We start from the raw sequence: 26224 nt of genomic DNA on the forward strand, positions 1-26224 counted from the left end.
ATGGGAGGTGGAGGGTCTCAGAGGCTGTGTGGAGCAGGAGTGGCCTTCTCTCTGAAAGGGCTCGAATACCACACACAGCTACATCGTGGTTAAAGACAAGGAGGGAGGGGACAAGAGGGAGGATAGTTGACTTGACCAGAGAGACAGGAAAGCCATTTTGCAATGAAGATAAGGCTAGTATTTTCCCTACATCACTTGTGTGTATTTTTATATAGACACTCCTTAGAAGTATGTAGGTTTGTATATGTGTATAGATGTTCTGGGAGGGAGGGGAGAGATGCCAAGTATTTAAGGAGTCAGACTGAGAACTGTCCTCCACTATTGGAGGGAATATGAGATGGCTCACCCCTTGGGACAGAAGTTAGCAGTTTTTAAGAGGTTAAACTTACCACCTACGACTCAGCCATTCCACTCCCAGAAGAAATGAAAACACATGCCTATATGAAGGCTTGAACGTGAGTGATCGTAGCAGCTTCATTTGTGACAACCCCGCACTGGAAACAGCCCAAATGTCAAGCAGCTGATGAAGGGAGGAACAAACTAGCACACCCATGCAATGGAACACTACTCAGCAATGAAAAGAAACATGTGAGCGAACGTACAATGATAGAAATAAAGCACAACATCATTAAACCAGACAGGAGAAAAGAACACCTACTGGATGGTTCCATTTACATAACACTTTGGAACATGCAGACTCCTGTTTCATGGCAGGAAGCAGCTCAGTGGCTTCCCAGGTCCAGGGAGGCACCAGGAAGGATGGCAGAGGGGCGCGAACCCATGCCAAGGGCAGGGGCAGGTACATCACCCCCGATCATGGGCTGCAGCACTGAGCTCTGCTATGTCAGAACTCATCAAAGGTGTAAAAAACATGGGGACATCTTTATTTAAAAAATGAACATGTTTTTTTGAATATATAGATTTTAGAGCCAGAAAAAGGGGTGACCATGATTTCCATATCTCTTTGGGAGTCAGTATCTGAAACAGCACCTCTGCTTTGATTCAGCCCTACTCTGCCGCCTCTCTGCTCTGACCCTTACATATCTGCCATGCGTCAGTCAGGACAGGCCAAGGAACAGATCCAAAGCAAGAGCATCTTAAACACCAGTTTAATGTTTCAGCCCAGATTCATCACTTTCGCTCACAAAATTTCCCACAACTCATTGATCAAAACTGGATACAGTCATGCGTTGCTTAACAACAGGGTATGTTCTGAGAAATACATCAGCAGGCAATTTTGTCATTGTGTGCACATCACAGAATGTACTTACGCTAACCTGAATGTGCCTCATCGAAGTGTGTCAGTATGTCCTCTGCACCTGACTGCCCCCTGCCAAGCCATTGGGCGCCAGGCCCAGACAGCTCAGAGTCACATCGCAGCACTGGTCTCATATACTTTTGATTAAAGACAAATCCACAACCTCCAGAAACCCAACAAGCAAATAATATTAATAATAAGGCTGGCATTCTCTGCAAACACTGAAAAGCTGATATGACCGATATGTCTTTGCCAGACAAAAGAATACCCAGGTCTCATGAAGAAAGGCCAGAAAACTGCGATTTTCCTCAGGAAGCAAACCGGGGTTCCTCCAGCAGTTGGGTATGTGTGAAATTCGGGGCCAGGCATTTGCCCACTGTGACCACAGACCATCTCAGTCATGCCTCTGTGGAGGGTCTGGGTCTAGGCAGCAGGGTTCTCGAAGCATTTTCTAGATGTGTGAGCTACAGAATGCACCTGTGAGCTGTTGTGCTTTATCCTGCCAGGTGGAGTCACTTAATGGCAACCATTTTAATATCAGGGAACACTATTCCAGGGGTATAGCTGAGCCTGTCTCGCCCACGAGGCTCCTTCCTGTCCTCTGGCGTGGCAGGGCTGTGGCTCACAGGCTGCTAGTACCCCCTCATCAAAGGGCCCCGGGACCTCAAAACAAAAAGAAAACGAGGTTACTTTGGGATGACTTATTTCCTCATCAATAAATGACAGCACCCGAAAGGATGATCGCCGAGCCCTGCAGCTCTCGCCACGGGTGAGTCCAGGCTGTGTTCGCAGGAGACTCCTGCCGACTCCCGCACCACCTGTAAGACTGTATTTTCTGGAGCTCTGCTAGATCTGAGTGAGGCAGTGCTGTGGCACTCCGTTGGTGAGGGGGCTGCCGTCGGAGTCACCTGCTCCAGGACAGGCTGGGATGCTGGGATGGGGTCCGACGCCCTCCCTTTTCCACCCACCCCTCACTGTCTCAGCCTCCATATCCCCAGTAGGATGGCCCCAAGAGGTTAGTCGTAGGAGATAAACTAATGCACGGCCCAGGATAACTCATCTGCCCTGTGCACAGAGCGCTTCTTAAACTCTTCCCACATTCTCCTTTGCTAAGAGTATTCAGCCACAGGCAAAGTGAATGCCTGACAGTTCTGAAGAAGGCAGGGGCTGTGTGTATAGCCAGTTTGTGTAATTTGGTCTGAAAAGTATGTCACTTTCCTCCGTGATTATATTGGTAACTCAGGGAGAGTCTGGCCCCCTGGGCCACGTGGACCTGGAAAACGGTGTACACCTGGATTCTGGCAGCTCAACCTCTTTAAACTCTCATCCTTTTCTAATCTTTGTAATGTAGTAATAAAAACCACCTGTGAACTCTTGGCAGCGGCTCCTCAAAGAAGGGTAAGAGCAGTTGCCCGAGCAAGATTGGACAGCGACGAAAGCCCAAATCAGGGCACTTACTCTGGGAGGTTCTGCCTGGCCAGAGTCTGGCTGCCCAGCAGGGCAGGGCCCCCCTGAGTCCCCTCACCTGCATGTCCAGGTGGTGCCAGGCCAGGTGTGCACCCAGGGTTTCCTGGAAGCAGTCCGCCTCAGGAAGCTCATAAGACGGGAAGGAAATCCAAACCATCCCGCAGAGCTCGCAGGCTGCCCTTGGCATGCTGTCAGCCGCAGGACGTGCTAATGGAGACGAGAGCTTTGACTCATGGCTGCTGCCTCAGAAATCCTCATCCCATGGAGGAACTGACCTGCTGCTGCCTTCCTGGTTGGACGGAATGATTTCCATCCATCTGTTTTGTGTAAAAAAAAAAAAAAAAATCAGAACATACATGAGTTTGCCATACCTAACTAAATAATAATGTGTTTAATCTTTCTTGTTTCATTCCAGAAATCCTTCAGAAGTACGCCAGATTTTACAGAGATTTCATTTGAATGCATTTCATTGAATCTAATCACTCATGGCAGCATTGTATTTGTTCTGCAGAAAGCAAGCCAGACGCCCGTTGGAAATACAAGTGCAAAGTTATCCTACTGGGGCAAAGCCGCAGCAGGCCACAGACACATCATAGAGCAAGTGGGCTGTTCCAGTTTCTTACTCCTGTCCATCCTGCCTTTTGGCCTAATCTCCTCCAAAGCAATTTTAAAGGAATTAATGTTATGCTGTAAATTCTAGAGAGTTAGCAGGGCCTCTCCTACCATAGTGAAAAGATAATGGCGCTGGGCTGAGGTGACAAGGGGCAGGCATTGCTGCAGCTTCTCAGATGCTGATTCCTGAAGAATATGTTGAGAATGGAAATCTCAGCATTTAATCTTCCCCCATTTAACAGTATTAAACCTCATTAATGTTGTGGAAGCTCTGTGATAGAGTTTCCTGGGGGAGGGTGGCTTCCTGTCTGCAAGGACAAGCGCCTCCCCGGGTCTGGTCCATCCTATTCCACACCTGGGCACCGCTGAGCCCCTGGGGCCGAGGCTGGGCCTGTGGAGCAGGAGCCCACCTCTCGGCATGGGCATCTGCCCTCGGGGCTCGTGGTCACGTATAGGGTGCAGGTTGGCTCTGGGCCCCCATCAAGACTTGGCACTGGATACAAATGAGATGAGGTCTGAGCCCCTACAGTCCATGGTGGGGGAGGCAGGAGTAGCGAATACAGGTGATGAAGGGGGCCTAGTGACAAAGCCATGGGGGGCTTGGGGTAATGGGGAGGAGGAAGAGAAACTCTTCTTAAATGCTCGTCCAGGCTCAGAGGAGATGGTTTCCACCTGGGGCCTAAAGCACGCTCAGGGAAGAGGGAGGACTGGCAGGTGGAGGAAGGAGGGGACGTGCCGTGTCCTGCAGCAGTGCCCTGGCACCTGCACTGAGCCTGTCTGCGAGGCCTCTGAGCCTCCAGGCACGTCCGCCACTTAACCTCGCTGTCTCTTCCCTGGGGCATCTGCGAACCACTCAGGCCCCTCGGTCCATAGCAGGGCTGTTGTACTTCCAGGGTGATGCCTCCCGCACAGTAACGCCACCCTCCCATCAGGGCGGAAAGTCCACATAGACGCTGTCTGTGTCCTCAGAGGTGCTGGAGGCCAGGCTGGTCATGACTGGGCTGTGGCGCTAGACTTTCTGTGCCTCTGTTTGGCCTCATCACCTTTGGTTTTGGGGGTTTGCGGCATCATTTGATACACAGTGTAGGGTGTGGCTGGGGAGGCGGCAGAAGTTCGGAAGACGCAGGTGGACAGGGAAGCCCAGCCTCACCTGCACAAGAATGCACACCTGGGCATGGCCAGTGTGGGCCCCGCGGGGACTCTCAGGAGGTGGGTGTGGGCATGTCCAGCTGTGGCTGTTCTTTGTGGGGTGGGAGGAAGGACTCAAGTTGAGTCTGACAGTGATGCGTGAGGCTGGATGAGGAAAGAAAACCCTCTGGGTGTCTGTGAGTCATCAGGGCTACAGACTACAAATGCCAGCTAATCACATCCTAACAGAGCTCCGAGAGGGGGAGAGGCTGTTTCCCATGTGGCACGCTGCCGACGGGGGACATGGGCACGATCGAGAGCAGGCCGTGTCCCTCTGGGGACATGTGGAGCAATGCGAGAGGCGCTCAGTTGGCCCAGAGCTGGGACTACAGCCACAGCAGCCCCAAGTGCACAAGCCACATTCACGGGCTGTCAGCGCTGCAGACCGACCCAGGCTCAGGCAGGGGAGGAAGATGCATGTGGCTCCTCCCTTTCTCCAAAGCTGTCACAGGCAACAGTAGGGCAGATCCAGATGGCTCTGGTGACCCGAGGTCCTGCATGCTCTGGGATAAGGAGCATAGCAGGATGCCAGTGAGTGCCCAGGGCCAGCGCCTTCTGTGCGTGCAGACCCTCCGCACTCACTCCTGGCTGGGCAGTCCAGCAACCTTCCAGAGCCAGCCTCAGGAAGGGCAGCAGCCCCTCCCTGAATCACAGAAGTTAAAATAGCACATTCAGTGTTATCTGTAAATCTCCAAGGCTCTGGACCATCCTGCCGGCCAACTGGACTCTTCGTCATTCCTGCCCCTCCTCCCCCTCCAAAGCAAGCCCACGCGAAGCAGCGGCCAGGCCCCTGCCTCCCAAGAGTGAGTCAGAACTCACTACCTGCAGCTTCTCAGATCTTAAAGCAAAAGCTGGGAGATAAACGGGCTGCTGAGGGGCATCCTGGGGTGCTGAAGCCCACCTAGCCAACTTCTGCATCCTGTAATCGACCGATTGTCCCACCAATCAGCTGTAGGGGGACACAGGGACACACTCGGGCAGAGCCTGACACCTACCCTGCAAACCAGGGCTTCTCGGCCATGCCACTGTAGAAGCCAGATATCTCTTTGTTGTGGGGGACCGTCTTGTGCGTCGTCAGATGTAGAGCAGCACCGCCAATTTCTACCCCCCTGGATGCCAGTGGCACACTGCTGCACCCCAGCTGGGACAGCTAAAAATATCCCCCAACATTGCCAGTGTCCCCTGGGGCAGAATCACCCTGGTTTAGAATCACTGATGTATAAACCAACTGTGCCCTAAAGCCGTGAATTGAGTGTTGGGGCCCGAGGGCCCAGGCCTGGCTCTGCCTGGGCCGTGCTGGTCCTGATTCTCCTGGGCACCTCACTACTCTTTCAGATCTTCAGATCCTCACCTTCATTTTCGAAAGAGTCCTAGGCTTACCAAAAACTGCAGTAAAATTCAGCTAAGAACTTACTCATCGTGCGTAACTGAAACTGTGTGCCCGTTGCCGAGTAAGTTCTGGAGATTGCTGTGCAGCTTGTACCTTCGGTCAGCAATGCCGTACTGGACACTTAAAAAATTGTTAAGAGAGCAGATCTTAACAAATGTTCTTACCAAAATAAAGTTAAATTTTAAAACAAGTAGCTTTTTAGCATAGCAAAGGCTGGAGAAGTCCCTGCAGGAGTTACCTTTCCCCACCCCAGCTCTCCTAAATGCAGTCGTCCATGTCAGCCTTGCCCCCACCAGGCCTGCTAACACCCTGCCATTCCCGGGGCACACTGGGGGTGCAGGCACAGCGCTTCCCATGAAAGTCCCTTGACAATTGTGGCATGGCCCAAAGGTGAGGCCCTGGGTAACCCCAGGGTGAGGACTAGTACTCAGATACTATCAGACTCTTCAAAAAATTAATACATTGAGAGTCTCATACACAAAACATTTGGGCCTTCAGTTTAAGCTGGCCTGCTCTGTGTCAAAAGACTGGTCTTTCTTATAAACTCTGAAGGGCTCTCAGGCTCTCTGTGAGCCTCAAGTAGGTGGTTATGCAGACATGGGCCCTGGGAGGTGGTGAGTCTCGGGGAAAATGAAAATGCCTGAAGCTCACCCTCTGCCCCCTTTGGTTGCATAACCCTCACGTTGTCACTGTTAAGGACTGACCCAGGCAGGGTACAGTTGCTCACACCTATAATCCCAACACTTTGGGAGGATCACTTGAGCCCAGGAGTTTGAGACCAGCCTGGGCAACATAGCAAGATCCTGTTTCTACAAAAAATAAAAACTAAATAAAAAAGAACTGACCCAGAGGGAAGAAAATTGCTCCCCACTCCTCCACAAAGGCACAGCCTTCGCACCCAAAGAGCACGTCACTCTGCCCTCCAAGAAAGAAACAGCAGACCATATAGGGCCAGCTGCATTCCCTCATTCCTTGCAGCCATTGTCATTGAGGGGCCCCCCATGGCTGTCTCCCCAACCCAATCCTGAGCTCCCTAGAAGGAGAGTCCTCCCTTCTAGCCAGACACATTGCCAGGGCAGGAGAGAGCCTCTCCCAGCAGCAAGAGGGCATTAAAGGAGTTGGGGTCACAGCTCCTGTCTGCGTCCACTCTGGCTGCTAGAACGAAATACCGTAGACTTATTATATAAACAACAGACACTTATTTCTCACAATTCTGGAGACCAGAAGTCCAAGATCAAGGTGCTGGCAGATTCAGTGTTGGGTGAGGGCCTGCTTTCTGGTTCACAGATGGTACTTTCTAGCCACATCCTGACATGGTGGAAGGGGTGAAGCAGCTCCCCAGGGTCTCATTAATAAGGGCACTAATCCCATCCATGAGGGCTCCACCTCCATGACTTCATCACCCCCCAAAGCCCCACCTCCAAATACCGTCATACTGGGAGTTGGGATTTAACATATGGATTTTGGGAGTACATAAACATTCAGACTGTAGCAGCTCCCACCCCCTTGGTATGGACCTACACAAAGGAAACCCCCCACCACTGGTGGGTTCCAGCAGGTTCTGCCTCCTCATCCCCCACCCTGGGCATGAAATATTACTAGAATGATTATAGGGCTGAGAAAGACCCCTGAGGAGAAGGTCTGCTGCGTGTCTATCCACCAGCGGCTCTGAGCTCTTCAGGGGGAAATGCCTGATTAGAGGCAGCTTCTTGGACAAGCATATTAAATACTTTTTATGACCTAATGGCCTTGTTAAGTTTCACAGGTCCATCTCCGAGGCTCTCGCTGTTATTTTTCATTCCTTCTCTCTCTCAGTGCCCATAAAGCCCTCAAGCTGTCTCAATGATCCACTCAAACTTGTATGGTTTGGATTCCCTGGGCTGTCTGAAAAATAAGTCCTTTGAGTCAAATCCTTCTACTTCAATTCCCAAGTATACCTTAAAATCAAGATGGGGCCTTCTAGTTTCTAAATGCTCCATCAGTGTAAAATCTCATCTAGTTGGCTTTTATGACCATGCTGTTCAATTAGATTGTTATTAGATTATCTAGCAGTCTTCAGATTTCTAGTAAAAATATACTGAAGTTTGGTTCTTGACATTTTTCCTTGCAGAATTCTCATCTATTACTTGGATGCCTGGTGTACCTTCAGTCATACATGTTTCCAATGTTTCTGTAAACTTTTCCAGAGAAGTCTGTTGGGATGTGCTTTTATTTTTCCATCCCACACTTGTTTATCAAAAATATAGAGTTTGTGTGTTTGTGTGTGCGCGTGCACGTGTGTGGTGTCTGAAGCTCACAGGTCATTATACCTAACGTTGGCAATGCCAACAGTCTTAGACAGCTGTTGTCTGGCGCTGGGAAATCCCATGAGAGGTCAAAATGGAATCTATTCCAGTTATTTTCACTGAGTGACAAATCACCCAAAACTCAGTGGCTTAAAACAGCAATCATTTTGTCATGATTGTGGATCCTGTGGGGCAGGAATTTGGGCAGGGCACAGCAGGGAGACTGTCTCTACTCCACCATGTCTGGGCCTCAGCTGAGAGGACTCAAAGGCTCTGATGATTTGCTGGCGGGGGCTGGAGCCATCTGGAGACGTGCTTGCTCTTGTGTTTGGCGTATTTGGCAGTGGCTGCTGGCTGCAGCCTGGATTGGGCTGTGTCATGGCCTCTCAACATGCGTGAGCTTGGGCTTCCTCACAGCATGGCTGCTGGGTCCCCAGAGTGAGCACACGGCCAGCCCTTGACCTCTCCTCAGAGTCAGGTAGAGACATCTCCACTGTGCTCTGTCTGTGGAGGCTGGCACACGTCTCCCTGGCACGTGGGAGGGGACACAGTCCTATCACCTGACGAGGGGACTGCCAAAGCCACTTTGTAAGAAGAGCGAGTGGATGGGCAGAACAGTGTTGTGGGCATATTTAGAAAATCCGATTTGCCACATGATCTAAAGTCCCCGTTCAGCACTATAACCTGACACACTTTCCTTGAGTTCAGTCAGAACATTTGTCTGGTGCGGCTCCCTCTGGTTCAGTACTTTTTAATTAAGCACTAAAATCAATTCTGCTGTATCTTTTCTCCCTGAGGAGTCTTGCTTTCTGGCTCCCACTGGGCGGAGGAGGCAGCGGCCGGGCGGGCCAGGCCTGCCACACAGGACTCCGCAGCCCAGCGAGATCCAATGTCTGCAGGGTATGCGCCCACCAGGCAGAGCCCCGCACCCTCATCTCCTCATTTTGGGAATGAATGAGATGATCAATTTCTTTATGCTAGGGAGGGGCGCATGAACCCACGAGAACCTGCTGAAAGTGGTATATCCACACTGCTCCCAACTTCGCAATCCCAGGGATTTCACAGACCCTGAAACCATCTACGGACCACTGATGAGGACCGTGGGACGCCCTCACGTTGGAACACCTAACAAACCTGCAGCAGGGGTCTCCCTGGAGCTCTTGCTCCGGCTCCACGTGTGCTCACAGCCAGTGGCAGGCAGGTGACCTGTCTGTCCCCTGAGGGCCAACACTTCAGGCAGCCATGGGAAACAGTGCTTCCACCTTGCTGTGAGTTGAGGACCATCGTCTAGCAGGGGTTGGGAACCTACAGCCCTGAGGCCACATGTGGCCTCTGGATCCCTGAGTGCAGCCTTTTGACCGAATCTAAATTTTACAGAGCAAATCCTTTAATAAAGGGATTTCTTCTGTGAAGTTTGGATTCTGGGGCCACACTTTTCCAAAAAGACCACATCCTGCCACTTCTCCTTTGGCCGAGAGGTGATACTTTCTTTTCCAACATAGTATAAAAGTAACACTACAGTATCGCTCACACAAAGACTTCTGCTTTCAGAGAAGGCACCATGGCCAGTATCCACATGGTGCCAAAGTCCATGTTGAAGCTATGTTGACCGTGAACTAAAATAAAATATTAAGGCTCTCCCCAGCTGCCTGAATGGACCCCCTCTTGGCCAAGGGACACCCTAAAACTGAGTTGCTGGCCATGAGGAGGGAGGTCAGATATGCCTCATCATGCCCTCCTCCCTTCTCACAGACATCCTTTGTAACTCATTAATAGGCCTAAAGCCATGCAAGACAAGCCTACAGGTCCTCAATTTATACAACAAATCACTTGAGTCTGGGTATGTGTTCCCTGGCTTGTCTCTGATTAACAGACTTCCTTATCTTAACTTCAAATATCCCAGGCCTCTAGACAAAGCCTCATTTCTTTAACCAATTACAAATCAAAGAGTCTTTCAACCCACCTATAACCTGTAGGCCACCCCACCTTTGATATTTCCCTCATTTTCAGGCCAAACCAACATACGCCTTCCATGTGTTGATTTATGACTTTACCTGTAACTCCTGTCTCCCCGAGATGTATAAAACCAAACTGTAACCCAACCACAGCGAGTCCACTTGCTCAAGGCTTCTTGGGCATGGGCTCCGGGCCATGGTCTTCAAACTTGGCTCAGAATAAATCTCTAAATTATTTTTAGAGTTTAGCTTTTTTGTTGGCATATAGCAGAGCAGACAAAGGTGGTGTCTCCTGGGGGCCTGGCACTTGACAAGTGTTGTTTCATTTGATCCTGCAACAACCCCCTAATGCAGGTACTGCTGTTACCCCCATTTTGCAGATGAGGAAACTGAACAGAAAATTTAAGTTGCTAGTTTAAGGACACAGGACTGGCAAGTAGTGGAAACTGCTAAGACGCACATGGGCCAAGAGGCTGGGAATGATGCAGAGAGAAAGCCAGTTCCAGCCCTTGAGTCCCGGCGGAGCAGAAGTCACAAGGGAGGTGAATATCAGAATCACTGCCCACCCAGCCTGGCTGTGTTAGCGTCTCAGGAGGTGCCAACACCTGTCACTCAGGAAATCTCACGGGGTGGAGGTCTGGACCCCGCCATCCTGAGCAGCCAGGCTGCCCTCAAGACCGCAGCCCTCTGTGGAGGACGAGGACAGGCTGAGGTGCTGGGATGTGTGAGCCCCTGGCCCCCTCTCAGCCTCACTCCCCTCCTTCTCTGCTCCTCCCTGCCCTGGGCTCAGCTGGCTACAGGCCTGGGCGCAGGTACCAAGGACATTGTCGCCTCTGCTCTCTCTAGCCGGGGCTTCGTGGAGGGGCCTCCCTGTCCTCCAGCCCAGAGCTCGGGCATCTGTGGACTTTAATTTGTGTGATTTCTGCCTTAAAAGAATGTCTAGATGAAGCTGCTGATAAAAGACCTAGAGCTCATTTGAGAGGTTGGGCTAGAGATACTTCTACCCTGGAAAAAAGAATTGAAGAGCCCAGCTGCTTGGAAGCTTCAGGCAAGAGGATATTGACAGAATAGAGAGGGACAGGGAGTCTGAGGGGCGTTTCCACGCTGGGGCTGCCAAAAAGAATCCAACAGCTATTCAGAAAGGCAGGAGAAGAAACCCACGAGAGGAGAACTTCTCAACACAGAGGTGGCAGGCATGCCAGGGCCTGGACCCAGCTGAGTGGGTCACCCCAGTATCTCTCTCTGTGCTCAAGTTGCAGTCACCACGTTGTCACCATATTTACTGTGTGTGCCGGCAGCTGGAAGGTGCACCTGGTGCTTTCCACTCAGCAAATTGAGTTTAAATAAAATATGGAAAAACGATGTTTATTGTGGCTGCACTTCTTGCAGCACTCCTGCCCGGAGGCCAGAGAGCAAGGTGTTTCTTCACGTTTGGAGTTTCTGAGATGTCCTCAGTAATTGAAGACTGGACTGTTTCAGGGACTTGGAGAACATGGCTCAAGAGGCTTCCAGAAGATCGTAGATGAGTAACTGGCTCTTTCATCTCTTCACATCTTCCCTTATGGGGGGATAACTAGACATGCTTCCATCCTCTCATCAGCCTCGTGCTACCAGGAGACAAGTGCTGGCTGAGCAGGGACACGGGGCTGGGGGCTCTAGCTCACGTCACCACCATGACGAGGATCGCAGCAGCTCCCGTTTGCTGAGCGCTTCCCAGGTGTGGGCACTTCGCTATGTGCTTAACAAATGTCACTCACTAGCCTCCTCTCAGCATCGAGACAGCTACGATCAAAATTCCATCTTCAAGAAGCCCAGAGAAGTCAGGGGACTGCCCAGGTGACGAGGCTGATGAGCAGTTGGCCAACCCATGGTTTTATCTTCACAGAATCACTGCTGGAGTTTTGTAATCATCATTTTATGTAAACACCTTGGTGCTCATCTATGAAAGGACTCAAACAGCTACAGCCCTGACCAGTACCTTCCATGTACTGAGCACCATACTGGGATTAGGACGTTGCCATTTGGTTCTCACAACCAGGCAGTAGCGCCGTAGTGAAAATTTGAACTCAGCAAGTCCTGGGCTCAAATCCAAGGAGTGCAACTTTCGAGCTGATCACCCTGTGTCTCTTGTTTAGCATCTCGGAGCCTCTGTTTTCTCTCTAGGGCTGCTTGGAGAGTTAAATGAGCTGATGTATGGGCAAGACTTAGAACATTGCCTGGCTCCTAGCAAGCTCTCAAGAAACAGTTCTCAGTATCATTATCATTATTATTATGTTTAGATAATTATGTAGTCAATTTCACATATGAGGGAGCTGAAGCTAAGAGCAGTTCAGTCACTTGTTCAAGATCAGCCAACTAATAAATGACAGGAACACCGAGCTCCATCTGTCCCCAAAGCTGTCTCGGCATCGTGCGCTTCTCACAGACCACCCTGATGTGGCACTTCTCTTCCTGGAGCTCCTCGGGGAGGCTCGCTCTGCCACTGCAGGGGCTCGTTCACACTGCGTTGCGCTCAGCTGCTCATCCTGACCTGGTCTTGATCCAGTGAAGGGAGAGCAGTTGAGTCGGTTCTGGGTCTGGTGACTGTGACAATCCGACACCCTCAGCCCCCTCTCCTCAGGCCTCCGGCTCCCTCTCAGAAAGGAAAGGCTCTACCACTGATAAGAGCGAGAAAAGCAGCACAGGGCAGCAGGCGCCTCTTCCCTCGAGAGCAGAAGTCAGAGAAAGCACCACCGCTGGTGCCTCCCTGCCTGCTGCCTCCTGTCCCCGCTGTTCTCATGAACCAGTCTTCTTTATCTTCTGCGTTTGGTGAGGACAACATTTTTGAAGATGTGTTTTAATATTTAAAATAACCCAATAGCTCAATGCACAATTTCTCTGTCTCTTTTAATGAGCTTGTTAACGCCTTCCTCTTTATTCATTATAGATCTCCTATTCCTCCATCCTTTCAGAAAATGCATTGCATATTTATATTGCTATAAACCCTCCTCTGCTCTTCCAGTAACTGTTTTCAGCCTAACCAGAGAGATGCCCTTTCCCCATTAAAATTTTAACAGGGCATAGCTCTTAATTACCCTTTTCCCATCTCCAACGAAAAAGTTTCCAAACATAAAATAATAATCAAAAAGCTTCCAAGTGTAACTTGCTGCCTGGGAGCCAAACTCGACACAGATAAGGGCTTCGCACTTCCCTCATCCCTGTTTCTTCCTTCTGAATATCTAAGAGCACCTTAAAGCCCCGGCATCGTTTGTCATGCCGGGTTCATGTGGGTCAGGCCTCTGGCCAGGCTTCAGTCCCTTCCTAGATGTGCAGCTGGACGTCACTGCAACAGTGTCGGGGAGGAAAGGTGCTCCCTTCTCTGAGCCGAGCCTGCCTGCCAGCCTCTGGCACCTGCTGCCTGTTTTCCTGACTGCCTCTAGGTTGAGGTGGCATCTGAGAACTCTCTGGCCATCTTTATAAACTCGTTTTGCTTCCTTTAATGTTCTGTTTGCTTTTGGGGCCAAAATATTGACACTTTTCAACAGATTGCTAAAGTGTGGGAATTAGCATAGGTTTGTGACAAAGTCAAGGCTGGGCACAGAGTAAGTTCTTGTGGCCGCAGCCCAGCATTACGGCCTCAGGTCGCTGCCTCTTGGCCTGGTGTCTCCATGCCCTCCCCTCTCCAGCCCTGGGCCTGGCGTGACCTTCCCTCTAAACTTCTCCTGCAACTATCCTGTCAGTGGCTCTGCTGTCCCCTCGCAGTGGCTGCTAGTGTCTACCAAACAGACACCAATCTCCTCAGTCGGCTGTCAAGACACCAAGGTGTGCCATGCACGTCCTCCAGCCTTTCTCACTGGTGGCACGCCCATGATCTGGCCAGCGCCTGCTTTCTGCTAGATGAGCTCATTCCACACCTCTGACCCCTCACCTGGACCTGTCAGCCACCAGCCCACGCCTTTGCATTATCTCCACATCAGCCCAGCTCTCAGGGCCCACCCTGACTGCCCTCCTACGGGGTCATCTCCTGCCCTATAGCTGATCAATAGCAAAACTTCTCTCTGGTTTGTCATATCTAATACCATTATGTTCAAAATAATAGGCTGTGACTTTTCCCCTTTTTATGTTTCTCTCTTAAAAATGAAACATGAATTCAATGTAATAAGTCAAATAACACAAAAGTGCATAACAAAATTGAAGTACTGCCCAGCCTCCCTCCAGTGCCGCCCACCCCGGGAAGGTATCAGCAGTCTGGAGGGCTACTTACTTCTGTGCTTTCCTGGGACAGTGTGTGGGGGCTCCCAGTCACTTAGGGTCAACACGTGGTCTGAACATTTTTAACCCGTGACCACTGTCTCTTGGGTCTCAGCTCAGGAAAACGTCTTTGTGTTCGCCTGGCAGAGCAAAAATGTATGGTTGTGTTCAATCCTTTATCCTCAAAGCTAATGAGTTGCCAGCCTCCCTTCTGGCGTTGAAAAAAGCACATTACCCATCAAAGCGTGCAGGCTGTTTGGGAGTCTGCAGATGGTGGTTTTCCTGGGTTATCAAGGTTAAGCTTTGCGTATCAAGTCTGTTTCTACCTGCTTTCCACGGTGCCTGGCCCAGCATGGTGTGTGCTCAGCCAATGCAAACTGACTATAAATATTGCCCTAGGCAAAAAAAGAATTAAGACAGTAAATCTGTTTGGGAAGCTGATTTGCTTTTTATGACCCAGCCTTGGAATTCACAAAGCACCACTTCCACCATACTCTTTTTTTTTTTTTTTTTTTTTTTAAACAGAGTCTTGCTTTGTCCCCCAGGCTAGAGTGTAGTGGCATCATCATAGCTCACTGCAAACTCAAATTCCTGGACTCAAGTGATTCTCCTGCCTCAGCCTCCCAAGTATGATAGCTGGAACTATAGGCTTGTAGGCATGCACCCAAGTGATTTTTTTATTTTTTGTAGAGACAGGGTCTCACTCTTGCTCAGGCTGGTCTCAAACTCCAGGCCTCTAGCAATCCTCCTGCCTCAGCCTCTCAGAGTGCTGGGATTACAGGCGTGAGCTACTGTGCCCAGCCAAGATGGCAAATCTGTTTGAGAGAAATGGTGCCATGGCCACCTCATCTAGGATGAGTTAATAAAGGAGACAACTTGATAAATGTACACTTAGAGGTCACATGTACAGCTTTACTTTGTTTTAATGAAATGAATGGCATCCCTGTTTAATGTTGCTTTTTGTGAATCAAATCCTATTCCCTCTGGCTCTTTATAATTTCAGACACAATTTTCCATGACTTCTGATTGACCTTTAACTGGCAACTGATCTCAATTTAAGCTTTAAATTTTGTTTTCCTTTTGCCAAGTTTTTATACTAATGTTCTGTAAAACAATTAAGACCCCTAAGGGAACCACCATCTTAATCATAACGAAGAAAAACTGATTTTACCATTTGTATAATGATTTACAGTTTTTCTATACGAGTGCAGTGTGAACGAACGCCTTCAAAAGTCTCTTTTTTAAATATTATATTTCCAGATGATGATTCTTTCAGTGGAATATAACTTGATTTCAGGGTGTGTGTGTGTGTGTGTGTGTGTGTGTGTGTGTGTGTGTGTGTGTATAAGTGTGAGTGTGTGAACGCACATGGCTTTTTCCTGGTAGAACTCATGAGCTCTCACTTCTGTAACGGGACCATGTTCCGTGCATGTGTGGAGAAACGCGTTCAGACCCAGGTCTTCAGAGCAGAGCTGCTGGCACGGCCTCGTCACACACCTCGTACCCTGTCCCTTGATCCCCTACGCACCCATCAGCTCCTGGCTTCTCACCATGCGCCTGGGAGGGAGAGGGCTCACCCGGCTGCGGGTTGGACAGCGCAGACCCACGGAGTCAGAGTGTGCGTTCCAGCCGCAAGATCTACAGATCTCTGCTTCAAACCTATGCGTGTCCCCTGGGCTGGGGACTTAGTAGGTGTCAATATGTATCCTTCTTTATCACCTTCTCAAGAAGCTGTGTGTCTTCTGCAGTCACTCATCAGGTTGCATCATTGGCTTCTAATTGATCACTTCCTGGCTTCTGTACTATAATCATTTTTTTCGGTCCCCATTTCAACCTGCTGAAGCAGAATCTTTGAGGGTGGGGCCCAAAATTTATATTTTATTGAACTCCTTAGTGGGAGAGCTGAGAGCCCTGCATTGGTCCAGGTACTCTCCCAAGGCAAGGCAGGCAGATGTTGTGGATGGGAATCTCATTTTATTCACTTGACAGAAATGTATTGGGAGCTAACTAGGGTTCTAGGTATTTTGCAGATTTTTTAATATCCAGATAATATTTTTAAATTACAATATTAATAATATTTTAATTTCAGAGTAGAGAAAACATATCACAAAAACAACAAGCTAATCACCAGATATTGGTAAGAAGCATTCATAGTTTACAAAGTACTCTTACTTTGTCATCTCAGCAACTCAGGGAGGCAGACGGCATCCTTCCAAATGTGCAGAGGACAACACGAGGGTGGTAGGCAGCAGACTGGGGTCTTGGAGCCAAGCCTTTGCCGCACTGACAGGGGCAGCACTCACAAATGTGACAGAGGAAGGGGAGGGGGTGAGCTGCATGGGCTGACTGCATGGGGGGGAGCGGGTCCCCCGGGGGGGGGGGCAGCAGCACCCCTGTCTCTCATTTCAGGGGAGGGCCAGGGCACCTTTCTCCACAGGTCTGCCTCCCCCAGGCCATGACTCCTCAAAGCAAAGGAGGCATTTACTCCCAACACGTGAGGCTGTTTGGCTCCCCCCCACCGCCGCCCCCACACAGCTGAACTGATTGGACCTTGGCCATTCTTGGCCATTGAGAGTCATCTGGGGTGAAAAGTGATCCCCCCCAGGAGAGGGGAGTGTAAGCCACAGATGAAAATGGCAGAGTGCTGGGGGAAGCTTGCTGAGGGAAGCAGCAAAAAAAACATCACAGGGATGCCAAATCCGCATCCCACCCAGCTCAGGAATGTTGCTAATTTACTCCTGGTCCCAAGAGAAAACCAGCAAATCCGTCTTTCCTTAACATAAACTTTTAGCCCAGGTAGACCCTAAATTGCATCCTTTAAAATCTGTTATCCTCCTACAATCTGTGAGACTTTCCCTGTCACATGGGAAGTGTCCCGTGGCTAATTCTTACCTGCCTCACATGCGGCAGCACCAGGGAAGTGCTTAGAATGTTTACATCCACAGTCTCTGAAATCCTGAGCATGACGGTTGTTAGTACTGGGAATTCCACAGCAATTTGTAATAACTGGATGCTTCAGGCATTAGCAGAATTCTGTCCTGGAAGGCAAATGTTTTGGAGAAGGTTTTCTAGCCATGACATCAGTGTTTGCCCAAGTCAAATTAAGAAAATGATCAGTCATATTAAATCCTGGAGAACTGAGATAGGAAAATTAACCATCACATTTATCTGCCCCACCCTTTTCCCAAACATATAGCTATGGCTGGAATGACTGCAAATCTTCTCATGGGCCTGGCAGGGGATGGCAGAGCCTCGTCTTTCTTCAGCTCAACGGCACAGCCCACAGAGGCCTGAGCACCCTTGGCACCTTGGGAGCCAGCATCTGCCCACTGGGGCCGTTCTCTGCTCAGGGGGCAGAAGGGGTCCGTCTGGGGGAACCTGCACTCTGAGCTCATTTCATTCAGCAAACGTGCACTAAGTGCGTGCTGTGTTCCAGCCACCAGGCTAGGCCCTGGGGATACTGCAGTGAACAAAATAAACTTGGCCTCTGCCATCCCCAGGCTTTTATTCTAGAGGGAGCCTAGAAGGGCATGAACAGCCACCTGGCCCTGTGGGGGGCAGGGGGGCGAGTAGAGACAGAGGCAGCAGGAGAAGGCCCGGGGTGTGGAACTTGAGCCCACTGCTGGGTCTCTCTGCTGCTGAGCGAGGAGGAGGGGCTGCAGCCCCAGAGCCTGGCGGCCAGGTGGGCCTGCTTCCTTCTGCACGTCCTGGCTGGCCGTTTTCCTCGTGGCACTTGGGGCCAAGTAACTGCCATGAGGCCTGTCCTGTGCATGGGAGGATGTTTAGCAGCATCCCTGGCCTCCTGCCCACCAGATGCCATGACAACCCAAATGTCTTCAGACATTGCACCTGTCCCCTGGGGGCAAGGCCACCCCCTACTGGGAGCCCCTGCTATAGGCCAGGCCTCCTGAGGAAGCCCAGGGAGGGGGACATGGGGGCAGAAGTGCTCCTTAGGGAACCAGGCCCCACCTGGTCCCTGGAACCACATACCACACTGTCCACTTAGAAAACTGGGTGAGAAGGAAGCAGACCACTTGGACTGAGGGCTCCTCTGACATGGCCACTGGCGTTGCCAGGCTGGGCCAGGGTCCTACAATGCATGCGTGTGTTGTCAGGACGGCCATCCTGCAGGGTCCTCTGGGAACGCACCGGCGACCTCCCCCAAGGGCCTAGTGGTCTGTTTTGGACACTTCTGCCAGGTTTCAGGAGAGGAAGGAAAACACGAGTTAGCAAGCTTTTGGCCTGAGTTTTGTCTTTAAAGTTTCCTCTCTCGCTAACAGCACAAGCACTTAGCAGCGTCAACCCATTTGGTTTCAATCTTGTGTGTCTCTCCAGAAAGAGAAGAAGAGCGGGCTCCTGAAACTTCTAGCCGGGGCATCCACCAAGAAGAAGTCACGCTCCCCGCCATCTGTCTCCCCGACCCATGACCCCCAGGCAGCAGTGGACGCCTTGCTGCAGGGCGCAGTGGGCCCTGAAGTGTCCTCGCTGTCCCTCCACGGCAGGGCAGGGTCCTGCCCCATAGAGAGCGAGATGCAGGGGGCAGTGGGGATGGAGCCGCTGCACCGGAAGGCAGGCTCCTTGGAGCTGAACTTCTCGTCCCCTTCCCGACAAGCGCCTCTCTGCATGGCCGCCCTCCGCCCTGAGCCCAAGCCGTTGCCCAGAGAGAGGTAAGGGAGGGCAGGCTTGCGTCCACGGGGGGCCGGCTGCGGCTCTGAGGGCCAGAGCCACCTTGGGGAATGGGGACAATGGGGCTTCTTGGGGAAGGAGGTTCACCTGGCATCCCTTATCACCCAGCTTTGCCCTGAGTTAGGTGGTGAACAGCCAATAAAATGGGTCTGGGAACTGGGGTGTATTTCATGTCCCAAATCCATGTGGTTCCTGAGTTTGAGACTGTGAGGGAATCATCCAGAAATTTATCAGAACCGAAGTGATTCTGAGAGCAAATAGTAAGAGATCGGATGGTGAAGGGACCATGTCCCCTCAACCCTGGGGGACCAAGGAGGGGGCCCCTGGGTCGAGTTCCCCACGGGCCTATGTGCCCCCTGCTCAGAGAGCAGCTCCTTTGGAGCATTGCCCACTCTGGCATCTTAGAATTATAAAATGTTACCCCAAATTGGATTCAATGGTATGTAGTCTGTTAAATTGCTATTAATAGGAATTTCGTATAGTTCAGCCTGAATTTTTACAGTTCTGGAAGCTGAGTCCAGCTGAGGTGACATGGCCCATCAGGGCCACAGGCTCTGGGGCCATAGGTGCTTGAGTTTTACTCGGGGTCAGAGGTTCGAGTCTGGCTGGTGGGTCCCTGCATTTGAGTTATGCATCCTAAAAGAGCTCTCGGATAAAGGCCGAGCCAGAGATTCAGGCAAGAGCTTTCTGACCACAGAGCCCGGACCCTGAGCTGCCTCCCTTTGTGGGGTGCATGGCTAGCAGCCCCCCGTACTCACAGGGCCCACCAAGGGACTCCAGTGTCTTCAGTGTGTGAACAGTGTGGACATGTCACGGCCCTGCCCAACATCAGCATCTGCTTGTGGGTCCTCGAGAGGCCACCAGCACCTCCCGTCCACCCGCACCAGGCGCAGCAACACGCGATGGCGGAGCGCCTTCCCACCAGCCCTCCAGAGCACACCACACCACACACATCACACACCCTGTACACACACACACACTCTCCACACACCACACACACTGTGTGACACACATAGGACACAGACAGGCTATGCACACATTGCACACCAGGCAAACGCACATGCACACCACACAGACACATGGCACACGCATATAAACATGCAAACACACACATTCAGACACACACAGACACATTTCTCTCTTCCCGTCCCTCCCTCTGTCCCTCCTCCAATTCCCCTCCCCAGGGTGCCTCGTGCAATGGTGCAATGGCGCAGCTCTGCCACTTCAGAACCGCCCTGCTCCCTGGAACCAGCACCAGCTGCCTATGAGTTCCGAGTGTAGACCCGTCACAGAGCTGGTCTGCTGGCCCGTGAGAGTGACAGGCTCATAGATACCTCAAAGCCATTCTCACATCTCCCCTGGGGTCCTTCTCCCCAGACCCCTCAAATTTATCTTCAAAGACATGGCTGCCAGAGTCTTCAGTAAAAGGTCTGGAAAGATCCTGTTCTAAAAAATCATGGTGGCGTCTGATTACAAGATGCAGAGAATCATTTCCACTGTCCGAATGTTCCATCTAAACAGGGGTTATTGTACCCAGAGACCCTTGGTGACCTCCTTGTCCCCAAGTGCTCTACAGAGCCCTTTAAAGAGAAGTGTGTTCAAAACACAGCCTGAAACCAAACTACTAATGAGCTGCAGAAACACCACCTGCCCTTGGCCTGGAGCCCGGCAGGTTGGAGCTGAGGGTGTGGCCCTGGAGATGCTGACCTCAGGCTGGGACAGCTCCAGAAAGCATCTGGACTCTTGCCCTGCAGGCCTATTTATGGAACTTACTTGTCGGCTTACTTCGGGGAAGGGAGCCACTGGGATGCAGCCCCATGTGGGGCAGGGGTCCCTGCGCTGGGGCCCTGCGCACTCACCCGCTAGACACACATGAAGGCTGAAGTGTGCACGGCCCGTTTATGATGACAAAGGTGGGAACGGGGTGAGAGGGCAGCATGGGACTGTCAGAGCTGCAGTTTCCACCCCAGAAATGCCAAGGAGAAATGAGCCTGTTGCTGCCTGCATTTCTTGGGCACCTCCTATGCACAGCCTCCTCCAGCCTCAACCACTTCTCTGTTGAGCGTCTGGGAAGTCAGCAGGAGCTGCCGTCCTCTGCAGTCAGAGGAAGGACGTTCAGGGCGAAGGTCCTGCCGAGGGAGCTCCTCTGAGGGAGCCCACTCAGGGCATTCCATGGGCACCTCCCCTTCGGTGGGTGCTTCCTGCAGAGTATGCCACAGCCCTCGGAGTAAACCAGAGGGCTGGTTACTGATCCGTTCCCAGGGCACCTAAGCTTTGGGCCATCTGAGCACACAGTGCTGGAAGTTACCTGGGGAATTCATAAGAGGGATGAAATTTTGAGATGTGAGTGTCACGTGGCATCAGGTTAAAACTGCCTAATGCTGAGTCTCCCCAGTAGGGCTGCAGCTGTGATTTCTAAACGTGAACCTGGTCACAGAGTGGGTCTGGGGCCAGCCCCTCCCTGCCCTCTGAGTGCTGCCTGCTGACTTGGAGCAGAAAGATGTACCTGCCATCCGTCAGCCATTTCACCTCAAACAAGCCTCTTCATTTCTGTGAGTCCCAGTTTCTGCACACATGAAGTGGCAACGATAATACCCACCTGACAGGTGTAATACTTGTAAAGCACCTAGATCAATTCCTGCAAAATTATGAGTGCACAACAAACAGCAACAGTGCTATATGATATGGTCTGCATAATAATAACATATGCTATGACATATGTGAGAATAATACATATGACGCCACCAGCACTGCCTGGCACGCCCCCCTCCCCTTTCGAGTGGCACAGTCTTTTTCCCACGTGTTCGCACGCCCAATCGGTTTGTCCTCAACTCTTGCTGGCCTGGGAGGTGTTTGGCTTTGTTAGGATTTTAAAGTGTTTTGCTCGGATCCATTATGTGTTGTGATAGGTAGAATAGTGCCCCCAAAGATGTCTGTGCCCTAATCCCCCAAAACCATGAATCCATTGCCTTACGTGGCAAAGAGGAAGTTGGTTGCAGGTGGATGGAATGAAAGTTGCCAACCAGCTGGCTTTAAGATAAGGGGATTATCCGGGTTTTCTGGGCAGACCAGTGTAATCACGGGATCCTTATGAGTAAAGAAGGGGCAGAAGAGGTCGTAGCATGTGACGTGAGAAGGATTCTACCTGCCATTGTCTTTGAAGACGGAGCAAGAGGCCTCCGGAGAAGGGATGCTTGACAAGGCGGAGGAACCACCCTCCTCTAGAGCCTCTGGAAGGAACGAGCCCTGCAGACACCTTGGTTTTAGCCCAGTGAGACTGTTGGATTTGTGACTTAGAGAACTGTAAGACAGGAAACTCAACATGATGCCACTAAGTTTGTGGTCATTTGTCACAGCAGCAGCAATAGGCAACTCACATGTGTGCTGACATCATAGTTTAGTGTCCACATACCCAAATCAGAGGCTTACTTGTCCTCAGCCATGTGGGAGCAAGTGCTCTGAGAAGGCCGCCACATGGAGGCCCACTTTGTCCCCCGTTATCGGAGAGGGGAGCAGACAGCACCAGACGAGGACAGGACACTCCAGACCTTGCACGTGGAGCCAATGGCGGTGATAATGCAGTAATAAGAATTCATTCTGATGTGGACCATTTGGATTCCCTGAGCCTTCTGTCTGAAAATTAGCTGTGGTTGACATAACCTTAATTATCCTCAGCAGGGCAGAGTGGCTCGCTGATGTGTGACACCACCATCATGACGCAGGAGTAGCTGTCATCCTCGCTCTCACACGGACGGCCCTGTGCATCTGTAATGGGGTGTACCAGTTACTTTCATGCAGCAGGAAGAACAGCTCAGAGCCTTGGAATGATCTGGACAGAAACATTAAATGCTTGTCTCATATAAATTCAGCCCACATCCATCTGGGCTCATTAAATCATTGAATTGCTCAGAAGCACCAAATTACTTCTTTCTAACAAATTACATTTTTAAAGCTGCTTGTTTGTTTCACATCTGGCAGTTGAGGCAAAAGCCAAAACTTGCATTCAGAGTCTGAGAAATCATCTCACCCTTTGCCTTCCTCTCTTTCCTTGGGGAGGAGAGGAGAGGAGCAGGTGTTCAGAGGAGGTGGAGGATGGCAGAAAGCCACAGGTAGGACAGGCACTGGTCCTTGTGGGCTCTCGTAGCCTTGGTTGTGTGCATACTGTCTGATTTCACAGACCGCTGGCTGCATCCCAGTGGCCATCTGTCCTCCTTCAAGGAGGCCAGCAGGCAGCACTTGCAGAGATGCTGGGCTGGGAGGAGAGTGGAGGCACCTCCTTCCTCTCTGCCTCCAAGTCCCTGAGAGCCTCGTCTGGCTGGCCAGTGGACAGCCTTGGGAACCCGTCCAACCCTTTCGAATCTGCAGACATTCCCAGGCACTCAGAGTTGGCCAGCCCTCAGGGCTGGGGCCGTGGCCTGGCTGGCCCTGCTCCGTCGGGAACAAGAGCACGGTACACCCCCACAGCAGCCTTGGGACCCTGCCCCCGCCCCCTGTTCTCACGAGCCTGAAGCAGGCGGGGGCCCTGTGCCCATGGCTCTGCGCTCTCCAAGGCTGGGCCTGGGTCTTCTCTGTCTGCACATGTTTCCTGAATCCAGTGCCAAGCCCAGCTTCTCCGATGCCATGGCCTCTTGATCCTAAGCCAGACAGGCCAGGCCCCCAGACCCTGGGAGCAAGTCAGGTGAGGAAAGGTGAAGTTTTCCTCCCATCTCCAAGTGTTTGCACTCTGCACCTTGCTTCTCATACATTGGCAAGCAAACGTTCGCTCATGGAGCAAAAAGCCATACTCCCTGGCCCTGTTCGCCTGAGTCATATCAGTAGGTCCAGGAGGGCCCCCGGGATCTATTGGGGATCCTGAAGTCTGCAGGCCACACTTTGAGTAAGCCTGCAACAGAGCCTGCGGCCAAGGGCCAGACGGGGAGGTTCCTGCCAGGCTGGGCCGCAAGGACCGAGGGCACAAGGGCCCGCGTTGGTTGCCCTTGGCGGTGTTTCAGCAGACGGCTTGCATCAGGGCCCGCACAGCTGCTTTCTAGCTGTGTTCCTCCTCCATGAGGCCTGCAGGACAGGTGTGGGGGCCGGAGTGTGTGTGTGTGTCCTGTCAAACCTAGACACAGCCAGACATTCGTGACTGTGGTCGGGAAAGCTCCTGATCAGGGGTGGAATGTACTTTCCTGCAGGGGTTGGAGTCCAGCGGAATTTGCACACAGTGGCTGGGCTCCTTCCAGGGAGAGCGAGAGCAGGGAGAGGTGAGCTCAGGAGAGTCAGGGAAGTGGAAAGTTACAGAGGGGACGCAGGCCTCAGGCCACTGAAGCCCACCTCCATCCTGAAGCCAGGCCCCCTCCCTCCCACAGAGGCTGGAGACAGGGCCCGTCCTCAGGTGTGCCTGGACAGACGGTCAATCCTTTTGGCAGCCTGGAGGTTTCCCAGGCACTTTAAGGGGAACTGGGGGTCCCCTAGGAATCTAGCCTTGAGCTGTTAGAAACTATGTTTGTGTTTGTTCAAGTCTTTATGGGCCCAGGTGATGCCCAGTGGAGAAAGGGCTCAGTGGAGCCGGGCTAGGGTCTGGTGGAGGAGAGAATCTTGGTCAGTGCCACCGCTAAGTGCTGGCCTCCTGTGCTGCCTGTGAGGCTCTAGGCCTCGCAAGTTGCCATCTGGAGGGTCAGATCCTGGTCTCACACCCGGGAGTACCTGCCATAGCCCGGAGGGGCCCTCAGGCCTCTGCCCCACAGAACACCAGGACAGTGTGCTCTCCAGGCCCTAGCAGGTGCTTCCTGTCCGTGTGACAGTGGCCTGAAAACAGGGACTCCAGGGAGGCCTCGGCGGCTGCAGGGGGCTCAAGCCTCTTGGAAATGAGCTGTGGGGAGAACTGGCCTGTTGATGGAGATGAGGGGACCTCAGCCAGTCCAGGTGCTCAGGCTACAACCTCGTATGATTGGGGAGGACATTCAGAATAGCCATTTAACCAAAACACTGTTCAGAGCCCCTTTTGCACATGATGGAGGACCCGCCCTCCCACGAGGCTGGCACAGGGAGGGAGAACAGACACGTGGACAGGTGGGGACACAAGCCCAGGGTGTGAGGGTGGGATGGAGAGACAAGGATGAGGCTGAGGGCCCTGCCAGGGGACCCTGGGAGGCCAGTGCTGCGGGGGTGTGAGACGAGGGCTGTGCAGGGCCAGGGCTGGCCACGGAGGTGAAACAGTCCAGCTTCATAGTAGATCCATGTCAGAAAAACGCAAGGGAAACTTCCTTTTTAAATTTGTTTATAAAAAATGAAAAAATTCAAAAGAATTTTGGAAAATTTAAAAATAAATAGAAATCTCATGAAGTGGGAAAAGTAATCCCAGGTAAGTAATTTACACTGAGGGAAGGAACGGAGGAAAGAGGGAGGCCTGGGGCTGGCAGAGGTTGGCAGTCCAGGCTCACCCACTGTGTGTCTTCCCCCAGGTACCGCGTAGTGGTCTCGTACCCGCCCCAGAGCGAGGCGGAGATCGAGCTGAAGGAAGGCGACATTGTCTTTGTGCACAAGAAGCGTGAGGACGGCTGGTACAAGGGGACACTGCAGCGGAACGGCCGCACCGGCCTCTTCCCAGGCAGCTTCGTTGAGAGCTTCTGAGGAGCGGTGCTGTCCCTGGGGCTCCCGGGAAAGCCCCAGGGCATGAGAAGAGAGGGCTGTGGCTGCCTGAGGGTCAGGGTCCTCGCCAAAGTGTCTGGCCTGGGGCAGGGGCCGGGGCTGTGAAGGTCATGTCTTTGCCCAAAACCCAACGTAGAGCACACCCTGCGGTGTTCTTCAAGGAAGTGCCCACCCCTCCGTGCAAACTGTAAAGAAAGCTCCTTGTGAAAGAGAAGATGCCCTCGCAGGCCCATCGTGGCCATGGCTTCCCGCCGCGCCGCCGCACCCTCCTTTGCTGCCTGCACGCGGTGGGAAGCTGCAGGAGGGCTGCGGGCTGCGTCGTGGGCATCGGGCCACAGGTGCTGGGGATGGTCCCCCGATGCCCACCCGGCCACCCTGGGCTTCCCACGGGGCCCAGATCGCTGTCACCTCTCTATATACCTCAGTCACCTGCCGCCCAGCCACTCAGCCAGGGTGTTCGTGGCCTGGGGCTCGGGAATCCCTCGGAAGGCCTGCCACAAGGCTCCTGTTGGGGACTGGAGCA

General features: G+C 52.1%; 1 protein-coding gene across 1 annotated transcript in view; it reads left to right on the forward strand.

The window, feature by feature from the left end:
- Positions 1-25946, forward strand: part of SH3RF3 (SH3 domain containing ring finger 3) — a 318901-nt gene extending 292955 nt beyond the window's left edge. The window contains exons 10-11 of the mRNA XM_012664281.1: positions 18721-19052; positions 25515-25946. Coding sequence (XP_012519735.1) covers positions 18721-19052; positions 25515-25683 — 501 coding nt within the window. The 3' untranslated portion in view covers positions 25684-25946. The remainder of the gene's footprint in view (positions 1-18720; positions 19053-25514) is intronic.
- The last annotated feature ends 278 nt before the right edge of the window (positions 25947-26224 follow it).

The sequence above is a fragment of the Propithecus coquereli genome, unplaced genomic scaffold (assembly GCF_000956105.1).
Source record: "Propithecus coquereli isolate 6110/MARCELLA unplaced genomic scaffold, Pcoq_1.0 Scaffold88, whole genome shotgun sequence".
In the NCBI taxonomy this organism is placed as follows: domain Eukaryota; kingdom Metazoa; phylum Chordata; class Mammalia; order Primates; family Indriidae; genus Propithecus; species Propithecus coquereli.